Below are 11,888 nucleotides of genomic sequence, written 5' to 3' on the forward strand. Positions count from 1 at the left end.
TTGTGGTTTTGCCAACCCCTGATTGTACCTGGAGTTCTTTTTACTTAAGTGATCCAGTTAGTAATTGGATACTTGTCTGCAGCTCTTGCTTACTTTTCTAAACACTTATGGAACAAGCTGAACTGAACTTTTGTTACCTTGGACAACTTAAAGCCCAGACCTCTGCACAACAGAATTCTACAGGACAACTTGAACGAAAAAGGATTAGTCAAGAAAGATAGATTTTTCAGGATCAGGCTTAGATTCAGCCATACTTTTCAGAATGTTCATATATATTTTAAGTTACAGTAGAATTCCGGTAACAGATTATCTTCTCTCAAGGCCTGCAAAATGCTCGGGCCGCTAACAAAATAATAAAAGTAGTTGCTTCAAGTACACGTTAGCTGCTTTTCAAAGGTAAGGACACTCATCACCTCGCAAGACCATGCTCTCTGCATTAGCAAAAGGGATTCTTTTTGTAGGAAGTGAGTCAAAAGTAGAGTTATGCTTCTGTATTTATTACTGAAATACAACTGCAAATGAGTGATTTACCATTTAGAGGTAGCAGCTGCACGCACACAGCAGTTAGTTTGCATCAAAAATTTCATAAGGGCTTTTTATGCTGTGTTACTTTCTACGAAAGGATCTATGGAATAAAGCTCCTTAAAATATATTGACATAATAGAGCCTAATGATTCTAATGAAGCCATTATGATCTTTTGTGTCAATCAGCCATGGACTAAGTACTTAAAGTATGCCCTGTCGCAACACACTGAAGCCAGATGGCATCGTATCAGTAATCTGTAGGATGACTAACATGGAGATTTTCTTTTTAAACTATACCTTTAAAACAATTATACTTTTCCTGAATAGGTTGTGGTGGCTAACCTAGGCAGACAAAGAAGATATTCTTTGGTTATCTATCTTGTTGACTGTTAACCACCTGTAACTGTTTTCTGCATATTGTAGTTACCTAGGAGCATGATGAGGCTTGGCCTATTGCGACACACCCCAAAGCACCTTGGACAGAGTCTCAGACATAAAGGTCATAAAATATTTAACAAAGCCTTTACAACCTCAAAAGATGCTGCAGTAATTATATTGAAAATGGAGTTCCATATACATTTATAGTAATCTTTACACAATTCTGATTTTAGTAAAGATTTAAAGCCAAATGGAAATAACAAACACACCGAAAAATCATTCAAGACAGTTTAATAACTTTAACATGACAAAAAAAAAAATTAAGAAAATACTGTTTTAGGGCAGGCACTCCATCTCTATCAGCAAGTGATCCAGGGTCCAAGAAACACTATGCATAACATAGTGAAAGCCTTAGATCTGAATTCCCTTCCTTTCATTAAAGATTTAACCTTAGCATTATTCAAGTTTTGCTTTCTATATGTATTAATTCACTGTACTAAGTCTCCATCAAGGGTATAAAAAAACACAAGCCAGAGTTATCACTTCATTTCCAGCCTCTTGGCTGTTCTTGTGAGTAGACACACAGGTAGAGCTGAATTACATAGGTTTCATACAAGAAGGCTGAATGGTATTTTCCAGTGGTGCAGTGAATTAGACATGACCTCATACTAACTCATCCCCTACCATGGTACCTCAGCTATGGGGAATGGGTTCTTTCTCCTTTAACAGAGGATGCAAAAAAAAAATAATAATCATAGGACTAGATGCTGATGCAAATGCATAAGGAAGAAAAAATGCCTTTAAGAAGGCTTCTGAGGCCTTGGATCCAGGCACATAGGAATAAGCGATGCTATTCACCTGCTTACTCCTTACCAAACCAAGTGGGATGGAGGAGACCAGGGAATGGACGAAAGCTTGGCTACAGCCCCACTCCCTGCCTATAGTATCCAAGCCAGCACGAGCAGTCATAATTTATGGCTAGTAATAAAGGTCAGCAGGTAACTAGCTTCTGGGAGCAAGAGGAATTTGACTCAATGGTGTGTTTCTCTGAGTCACAATACTTCCTGGGACTACCCCTAGAGTGGTGCAATTTATGCACCACCACTGTGTACTCAGGACTGTACCTAGTCAGATTCTAGACCTTACATGATATTTTTTATGATTAAATATTGCAAGAAAAATTTTTAGACACTGGTTTATTCCAAATGTTATTGAGATGGAGTTATGGGGAATTCATCAACAATGTTCCCTGAGATCATGTTGGAAGAGCCAAATCCTAGCATTATACTGGATGAATCATACAGGTGTATATTGAAATCTAGCAGTATTGAAGAGAGAAAAGTTGTACAGTGTTCTCTTTACACATTCTTTTCCTATAGTTTGACATATTAGACAATGTCAAAGACATAAAAATTAAGACGTGGTATGGTTTATTGATTCTGGAAAGCTGAATTATGTCTGCTTGTCAGGAGAACAAGTAGTTGCACAAAGAATAAAAATGGAATTTTTGACGGAAACCAAAACACACCCCAAAATTGTGTGTTAAAGATTAAGTCCCACTGCCATCTTGTGGCAAACACTATAACTCTTCTTTCTGAACATAAAAGCAAAAACACCTTTGAATAGTTTGGGATAAACTCCTTGCAGCAAAATTACAGTGGACAGATCATTTCCATTTTGCTACTTTGTTGTGGAAACAGTAAAACAAGGGTGTATGAAAATCCCACTAAGAACATATCTGCATCTTTAGGCACCAAAACATGTTTAAAATTTGGCAGTGCTTTGTACATGAGAAGTGCTCAGTGCCCAAAAGTGTTGCTTAACAACTAGGAATACTATACTATCTCTCTCAGACATTACTGACATGCCCATAGTACCTAATTACTAGCTATATAGCTGTTACTAAGCTATAGAAGAATAATTTAGGGGATTTTTTTCCATTTTAGGTTCAGATAACCAGCAACTAGAGGACAGATCTTTTAGACTTCATCTAGTAGTCTGTATCTATATACATAAGTATTTAAACACACCCATGGTATGTGAATATAAAAACAAATATAGAAGATTACATGCTATTACCGTTGGAGTGGTGTTAATGATTTTCTTCAATCACATCAATTTTTTCCCCCAGTCAACAAAATGCTAGGTCTATTTCAAACTCAAAAGGCAGCATGACCCCTTCCTCAAAAGTTTTCTGTGAGATTTATAAACAAGCACATTTATTTCTTCAACATAATTACTTACACACAAACCCCTTTCAAAATCAGAAAGAACTGCAGTTTTTAGAAGACTACACACACACACATAGAAAGCTACCTGCCATCATTGATAGGATGACTATCTGTAAAGTTTGCAAGGTTTTAATTTATACCAGAATATTCACAAATCTATAGAAGTGTATGCAAGAATGCTTTTCTTTTCTCATTATAACTAAATTATATTATCCAATAGTTTGGAGTGATATAGTTTAAGAGTCTTTTCAGGATGTTTGCATATAACACTAATTCTGTTATGTGAAGACAAATTACTCCTCAATAGTGACCTTTAAAAAAAACAGTATTGGTCTTATAGGTGCAAATCTTTAAGATTAAGGCGAAAAAGAGAAGTACTTGCATATAAAAAGGGAAAATATTAATGTATTTCTATTTTAATACAAATTTCTTCAGATCATAGTGAAACTTTAAACTGCTGACCCATTAAATTGTGAATGAAATAGAACAAAACATTAAAATAATATTAACATTCTGCCAAATACATTTCATATCTACAATTTACTCTATTTTCTGTGCTCAGTAAGATAATTGTTTTTCAAAATTTCTATCGTGTTTATTTAATGTTCTTTAGTATGAGGATTTCAGATTCATTTGTATACATTACAATAATATTTGTTATAAAAATACAGAGTAATTAATTATCAATGTTCTTTTGGCAAGCAAAGGGATATAAAGCCCACTGGCATCTAAAGGAAGGCTCCCATTGACATCTGTGGATCAGGCCCTACTGGGTTAAATTAAGAACAATTCAAAACTTAAGGATAGACTGATGTCAATATTGGTCTAAATTAGGGTTGTCAAGCAATTAAAAAAATTAATTGGGATTAATCGTACTGTTAATAATAGAATACCATTTATTTGAATATTTTTGGATGTTTTCTACATTTTCAAATATATTTATTTCAGTTACAACAAAGAATACAAAGTGTACAGTGCTCATTTTATATTTATTTTTGATTACAAGTATTTGCACTGTAGAAAAACAAAAGAAATAGTATTTTTCAATTCACCTAATACAAGTACTGTAGTCCAATCTGTTTATCATGAGTGGAATTTACAAATGTAGAATTATGTACAAAAAAACCTGCATTCAAAAATAAAACAATGTAAAACTTTAGAGCCTACAAATCCACTCAGTCCTATTTCTTGTTCAGACAAACAAGTTTGTTTACATTTTCAGACAATAATGATGCCTGCTTCTTGTTCACAATGTCACCTGAAAATGAGAATAGGCATTCGCATGACACTGTTGCAGCCGGTGTTGCAAGATATTTACATGCCATATGCGCTAGAGATTCATATTTCCCTTCATGTTTCAACCACCATACCAGAGGACATGCGTCCATGCTTATGATGGATTCTGCTCGCTAACAATCCAAAGCTGTGCGGACCGATGCATGTTCACTTTCAGTATCTGAGTCAGATGCCACCAGCAGAAGGTTGATTTTCGTTTTTGGTAGTTTGGGCTCTTTTGTTTCCACATCAGAGTGTTGCTCTTTTAAGACTTCTGAAAGCATTCTCCACACCTCGTCCCTCTCGGATTTTGGAAAGCACTTCAAATTCCTAGACTTTCGGTCAAGTGCTGTAGCTATCTTTAGAAATCGCACATTGCTACCTTCTTTGCCTTTTGTGAAATCTGCAGTAAAAGTGTTTTTAAAATGAACATGTGCTGGGTCATCATCCAAGAATGCTATAACATGAAATATATGGCAGAATGTGGGTAAAACAGAGCAGGGGACATACAATTCTCCCTCAGGGAGTTCAGTCACAAATTTAATTAACACGTTATGTTTTTAACGAGCATCATCAGCATGGAAGCATGTCCTCTGGAATGGTGGCCGAAGCATGAAGGGGCATACGAACGTTTAGCATATGCCAGCTACAAAATTGCCATGCAAATGCCTGTTCTCACATTCTGGTGACATTGTAAATAAGAAGACAGCAGCATTATCTCCTGTAAATGTAAAGAAGTAGGACTGAGCGGACTTGTAGGCTCTGAAGTTTTACATTGTTTTGTTTTGGTGTGCAGTTAAGTAACAAAAAAAAATCTACATTTGTAAATTGCACTTTCACAACAAAGAGATTGCACTACAGTACTTGTATGAGGTGAATTGAAAAATATTATTTCTTTTATCATTTTTACAATGCAAATATTTGTAATAAAAATAATATACACTTTGATTTTAATTACGACACGGAATACAATATACTGAAAATGTAGAAAAACATCCAAAATATTTAATAAATTTCAATTGGTATTCTATTGTTTAACAATGCGGTTAAAACTGCGATTAATTGCAATTAATTTTTTTAACCATGATTAATTTTTTTGAGTTAATCCCGTGCGTTAACTAGGATTAATCAACTAGTCTAAATATCTTATTGGCTTCTATTATATGGAAGTTGTCTCCAGATTTAGAAATGAGCCTCATCCTGTACTCTCCAAATCAATTTCAGCTCTAAAGAACTACAATAAGAGTAGTTGGTCAGTAGTTATTGCTAAAAAGCAGACAGAGGAATATTTGGAAAAATTAAATATACAATGGAAATCCTATCTGAGATACACACACACACACACACACACACACGTATATATATCATATCCTGGAGTCCCAAGGTGATTAGTTAATGAAGATACTGAACTATTAGCAATTTTAGGTGAAAAGTCAGAGAATCATCGAGATACCTAGAGAAAAATGATACCACATCTACCTGGCAATTACTATCTAGAAACTCAAACTTTTAACCTTAGTAAAATATTGGAACAAAATTGCATGCAATTATTAAACATGTAGGAACATAATTACTAAGTACCATGTGTTTATAAGCATAATTCCACACAAATAAGATCTCATTTTCAGTCAACTGCAGGGTTTAGGCTTAATGGACAAACAAAACACAGTAGTTGGAGCCTTGCAATATACCTAGACTTCAGCAAATCATTTTAACATTTTGATACATTGTATACTTGAAAGATTGGATTTGATATAACCCATGCCCGCTGAAAACCCATGAAGCAAAAATAGTTAGGAATGATACACTAATTTTCAATACATTAGTTTGGGAGTAAATGGAGGAGAAGGAGGTTGCTTAGTGAATGCTGCAAGGATCATTACTGGGCCAAGTTTTGTTTAACTTCATTAATTATATGGGACAAGAACTCAAAGCCTTAAACAAACTCTCAGACACTAAATTGAAAAATGTTGCAACCAGCAGTAAGGGCATAGTAAGGGCATAGGACTCATACAATTATTAACAATGGAAAAATTCTGCAGAATATATTACAAAGTTAGAAATATGTTCAAGAAATAGGTTTCTGATCCTGTGAAACACTGAGCACCTGCAACTCCTACAGAAGACAGAAGTGTCTCTCAGGAACAAGACCAAAATGAGATTCACTCTGGAAAAACATAAACAAATACATGTAATAAAAACAGTCTGAAAACACAGATAATTAATGTGAGGGAGATATTTGGAAAGTAGAAATGCTGAAAGGGGTGACAGAGGATGTGAACTTGGAGTATGATGCAACAATATAAAAAGTCATTGAGATTTTTGGAATGTACATACAGAGGCATCATTGAACATGAAAATCATCTCTCCGCTATGGCCTGGAGGAATGCACCTAGAACTCTGTATCCCTTTTTGAGCACCTCAGTGGCAGAAAGATGTCGACAAACTGGAGAGAATTTTTAGAGGAGAAACAAAAATTGTTAAGAATATGCAAGTATTAACTCATTAACTGGCATTTTGCTGGTGGAAGAGAGAAAAGTTCCCACTGCAGTACTGCCTAAAGGCCTCAATCAGATTGGGCCCAATTGTGCTCGGCACTGTGTAAACACAACAAATGACAGTCCCTGTCCCAAAGAGCTCACAGGCTAAAAGACAAAAAAGTAAAAGATGGAACAAAAATCGGGCAGGATGGGGAGACAAAGCAACAAATATAATAGAATGTGTGATCCCTAGCCAGTCCCTAGTAGTGGTCACAGCTTGTCACCTCTCTGGCTGTTATCAGGTTGTAGTTTTCTATATGTATTACAAGACCAGAGAGGAGAAGGTTACAATAGTTAAGGCATGAGATGATCACAATTGGACAAGAGTTTTGACAACATGGGGAGACAGCAGAAGCTGAATCTTGGAATATTGCACAGGAAGAAGTGACAAGATTTCAATATGGTCTGGATGCATGAGTCAAAGGAGAAGGCCAAGCCAAAGACGACAGGTCTGAGCCACAGGGACAATGGTGTTGTTCACCATTACAAGCACAGGGGGGAGGAGAGGGATGTAGGGGGAAAGATCGGGAGCTTGGTTTTGGCCATGTTAAGTTATATTTTATAACAATTTGTCCAATGCAGAGCAGTTTTCTGAAGTGACAACCAAAATAGCCTATGATCCAAGCTGCTTTCTTTATGGATAATTTGGCCAAATTTTTAAAAATGCAGGTCTTCCGGTTTTTGCAGCTCACATATTGCAGATGCCTGGCTGTTGAAGAAAACATATTTAGTTTCAGAAACAGCACTTGTGAAAGAGTGAAGATGAGTTTGTTTTAATTTGAAGAAAAGGGTTCATTTCCAATGCCGATCTTAGCTTTTTATTTTTAATTTTTTTAATTGACAGCTGTCTCATCCACTGAATATCAGGCTGGGGGCAATTCATAGTATAGATTCAGATAATGCTGTACATTTCAGTCATCTGTTTGATCGATACTATGAATTTTGAAATGTCCACAGGCCTTATTCAATCAGTAGGATTTTTATATTTTCTCAATAATGTAATTATTTGCTTGAAATATGCTAAGAGCCCAGATCTCTTTTTCTCCCTGTTCTCACTGATGACATATGCATTTTGTGAAGATTATTTATGGAGGTCTTAATATATACACTCCACTAATGCAAGTAAATCTGGATCATGTATCATAAGGCATTTGAGTAGTGATTATAGTTTGTAGTTAGAGAAGTTTGTTTTAATTTTGTAGCAATAAATATTTCAATATCTATTTTTCTATTATTGTGTTCAAATATTTTGAACACAATTATAGAAAAATAGATATTGAAATTCAAATATTTTGAACACAATTTCAGTAACAATCATATTCACATACATAGCTTTTATTGTGTCATTTTCAGGTTCTAAATGGGAACAAAATATTCATAGTACGTTTATTCTGCAGTTGATGAGAAATCTCAAAGTGGTCCTGCAATTCAAAAGAAGACCTTAAAGACTTTATAACTAACAGCCGTCACTGGCACAGTGCTTGAGGCTATGTTATTGTAGGCTCAGTCATTCTATAAAACTGTCTCTTTCAGCCCCAATAAACCTATCAAGATTACTTCAACTTTTAGCAAGGGAACCCAGAACAAGACCAACATTTAAAAAGTAAAGCGTTTAAAGTGGAATGTCAGAAATTTGAAGGGCACACCCTTATTTCTGAATAAAATATTGGGTCTGAATGAGCCAATCAGCCATATTTTTCTGACAAAGAAAAAAGGCATTGTTTGATATTGCTATTAACCATATACTGCTCCTTTAAATGTTCTGGTGCACCCACCACCCCCAATTTCAACCATTGCTATATTCATATATTATACTTGTCATAACTCTTTACACTATAGTGAGTCAGCCTGCTGAAAATAAACTTTATGGTTTCCATTTAAAGCATGAGCCCAAATACTGAGTGGAAAAGTTTACCCGCTGTCCTAGTGTAAACCAGAAACAGGAGGAAGTGGGGACATACTTGCAAAGTATATTGCAAGAAAAATATGTGCTTTGACACATCTAATAGAATGAATAATCTGTCTGCAGCTAGAGGATCCCTCCACTAGGAGCTTTTCTCGATTTTGGACACAGCAGGAGGGGGCTGGTGGCTGCCACTTCCATACCAAATCTCTTTTTAAAGGCTTTTCCAGGGGGAATGTCACACACTTGACAATTATCACTTGGAATGCCATATTGCAAGCCCAAATGAATTTTAATTGTAGACCCACAGTGCCCTCTTTCAAGCTCTGGTGGAAACCCCTCCAGCCTGAAAAGCAGGACTGTCAGACTGAGAGGAATTTTAAAATAAACCCAGTCGTCAAGTAGCAATTAAAAAGCTTGGTGAAATGTAGCAAAGGAACCATTGAATGGGGCGGGGGGGAAATCAGGTTTACACCCAAATCAATCTTTGGGGAACTGAGTTTCTTAAAGAGGCAGACAGGCCAAAGTCTGGGTCTGCTAGAAAGGAGGGGAGTAAGTCACCCAAACCAGCTGGGAAAGAGTCAAGGGAATCACATCAAACAAACACACACACACACACACACACACACACAGAGGCAGCAGTTGACGCTGTGACGAAGCCAACTTTTAATCACTCCCTTCTGGCTCTTTCAAACGGGCTGTGTCTGTAGCACAGGCTCACAGACGTTTCTCACACAGGCCCACCGGGGAACTGTGCTGCCCTCACACTAACAATTCTCCACTGTTCCCAAGCCACCCCCTCGCCGCCCCGCGGGCCGCGCTCTGAACCCAGCGCTTCTCTCGGGAAGGCGGGGAGCGCGGCTCCCAGACAGGAGATTAGCAGGGCACGGGGAACAGGGTCTCTAGGGCAGCCGCGGGGGGAGGATAACGCCTCTTCTGCCCCTGTGGCTGTAGGCGGGGAAGGCTCAGAGTTTCCAGCCCCGGACGGAGGAGAGGAGCGGACATTTCTGCCAGCTTGGCCGGGCCCCGGAGCAGCGGCCGCTGCCCTCTCCCCTCCGCTTCCATCGCCACGGAAGCGGCAGGGCAGGCCCCCACTTCGCCAGCACCCCACCGCCCCCGGGGCCGAAAGCAGGGGGGCCCCCGGGCGGGCTCTGGGGGGTGACCCCTGATGCAGCCGAGGCGCCACCGCCAAGCAACTTGTCACGCGCCTATTGCTTGAACCTCCCCCACCCCGGGTTCCCGGCAGCGTGACTGCACCGCTGCTCCCCGCCCAGCCCCGCACCCCCCGGGCCAGAGCGGGCGGGGGACGCTCGGGTTAATGGGATATTCAATATCCTGCAGTGTGCACTGCGTGCTCTGCACTTCCCGCGCCTAAAAGCCCCTAATGCGCTCTGGGCTTCCTCCCGCGGCTGCCCACAGGGGCTTTCAGGCTGGAGCCGATCGATGGGGCTTCTCCGGTGTCCGGGAGTCTCGCAGCAGCAGCCGCCAGGCAGGAGGGGGCCGGGAGCCGGGTTTTGCCTCTCAGCCGCTCTCTCCCCCTCCGCTTTCCGCTCTCACTGTCTCCAGTCCTGAACCGCGCGCGCGCGCCCCCCCCAGTGCACACCAGACTCCCCCCCCCCCCGCCATTGGGTTGAGGGAGCAAGTTGTGGTGTCCGTCCAGCGGGGCCAAGGGTGGTTAGGGAGCATGCGCAGAGCGCTCAAGCACGCTCAACAAACAGCCAGGGAGCACACGCTGATGGGGAGCGGGCTGTGACCCTGCCCGTCCCGGGACGTCCTGACCGCTGCCGGGAAAGGGGGCGGGGGGGGGGCAGGGAAGGCGGCTCGCCTGAGCCTGGGAGCTGGGGAGGGTTGGAGTCAGCCCACGATTTATACAAAAGCCCAAAGAAACTTTGTGAGGCTTCCCTGCTCCGGCTGCCCCGCAGGGGGGGATGCAGCCCCCGCCTCGCTCGGGGCTCTGACCCGTCCCCGGCCTGACAGCAGCCCGGGACGGGCAGAGACAACTCCTCTCATTCGGCTCGCTACCATCTGCCGCCTGGTCCCCTAAACCGGAGGTGCGCGGAGCTCCGAGGAGACAGGATCTGTGCCCACCCCTCCCGAAACCTAACGCGATGCTGGCGGCGACCTGGGGCAGAGGGGGTCTGCCCATGTCCCCAGCGGCTGGTCCTACCTTTCCGATTTGGTGAATTTCCTAAAGGCCTGTCTGAGGTCGTGGAAAGACCTGTAGGTCTGGGGTTCCGCGGAGATGCCCTGTGCCCGGGTAGTGCGGGGTCCGATATGGGTGGTAGGCACTGGCAGCACTGACTGGCATTTGTGCAGTTTTCTTTTCAGTTCCTGGATCTCCTCTTCCTTCTCTGACAACCGCTTCTCCAACTCTTTAATTCTCTCTTCCTTCAGCTGCAAAATCTTGGCAAAGTCCCCTTCCAGCTCACTCATTTTCCAACCTTTGCTAACTTTGTTAGCCTGCAGCAGCAGGGAAGGCGAGCGCTGAGTGAATGAAGCTTCTAAATAAGTGAGCAGGGAGATCTGCTGCCACTAATGGATGGTGAACAGCTTTCTTCGATCCACTTACTGCTGAATGGGCTGTAAACGGAGGCAGAGAAATCTGAAATCAGTGGAGAGGAGATGCTGAGTGCTAATCCGAACGCTCTGCTGGGAATAGGTGATTATCTTTCATTGAGAAACCAATTAGAGCTGTCCTTCCTCCCTTGATATCCGCCAAATTCACGCGGGGGGGGCCGAGGCGGGGAAGCATGCACTGAGCTCCTAAACTGCGTTTGATCAGAACAGCAGCTCTCCCTCCATCATACAATAATCACTGTCCGACATTAAGTGGTACAAAAGAAGTGGGTGGGGGGCTTTGTGCCACTCTGCAAGACTTGATCCTTGAAATAGCAACAATTACCATGTGATCTAGAGGGTGACGCAGCTCCCTGTAACTGGATCCTAAGACTTTGGATTAAAAAAAAAGAGCACTTCATAAATATTAAAGCGTCTTCAGCTAATAACTACATGAATCCATTCTCTCTCTCTCTCTCT

The 11,888-nt window shown here is 40.9% G+C and overlaps 1 protein-coding gene across 1 annotated transcript in view; it reads right to left on the minus strand.

Moving 5' to 3' along the window:
• Positions 1-11,380, minus strand: part of PRKG1 (protein kinase cGMP-dependent 1) — an 860,241-nt gene extending 848,861 nt beyond the window's left edge. The window contains exon 1 of the mRNA XM_074959000.1: positions 11,020-11,380. Within this exon, the coding sequence (XP_074815101.1) occupies positions 11,020-11,285 (266 nt within the window). The 5' untranslated portion in view covers positions 11,286-11,380. The remainder of the gene's footprint in view (positions 1-11,019) is intronic.
• Between the last annotated feature and the right edge of the window lie 508 nt (positions 11,381-11,888).

Source organism: Natator depressus, chromosome 7, assembly GCF_965152275.1.
Source record: "Natator depressus isolate rNatDep1 chromosome 7, rNatDep2.hap1, whole genome shotgun sequence".
NCBI lineage: Eukaryota > Metazoa > Chordata > Testudines > Cheloniidae > Natator > Natator depressus.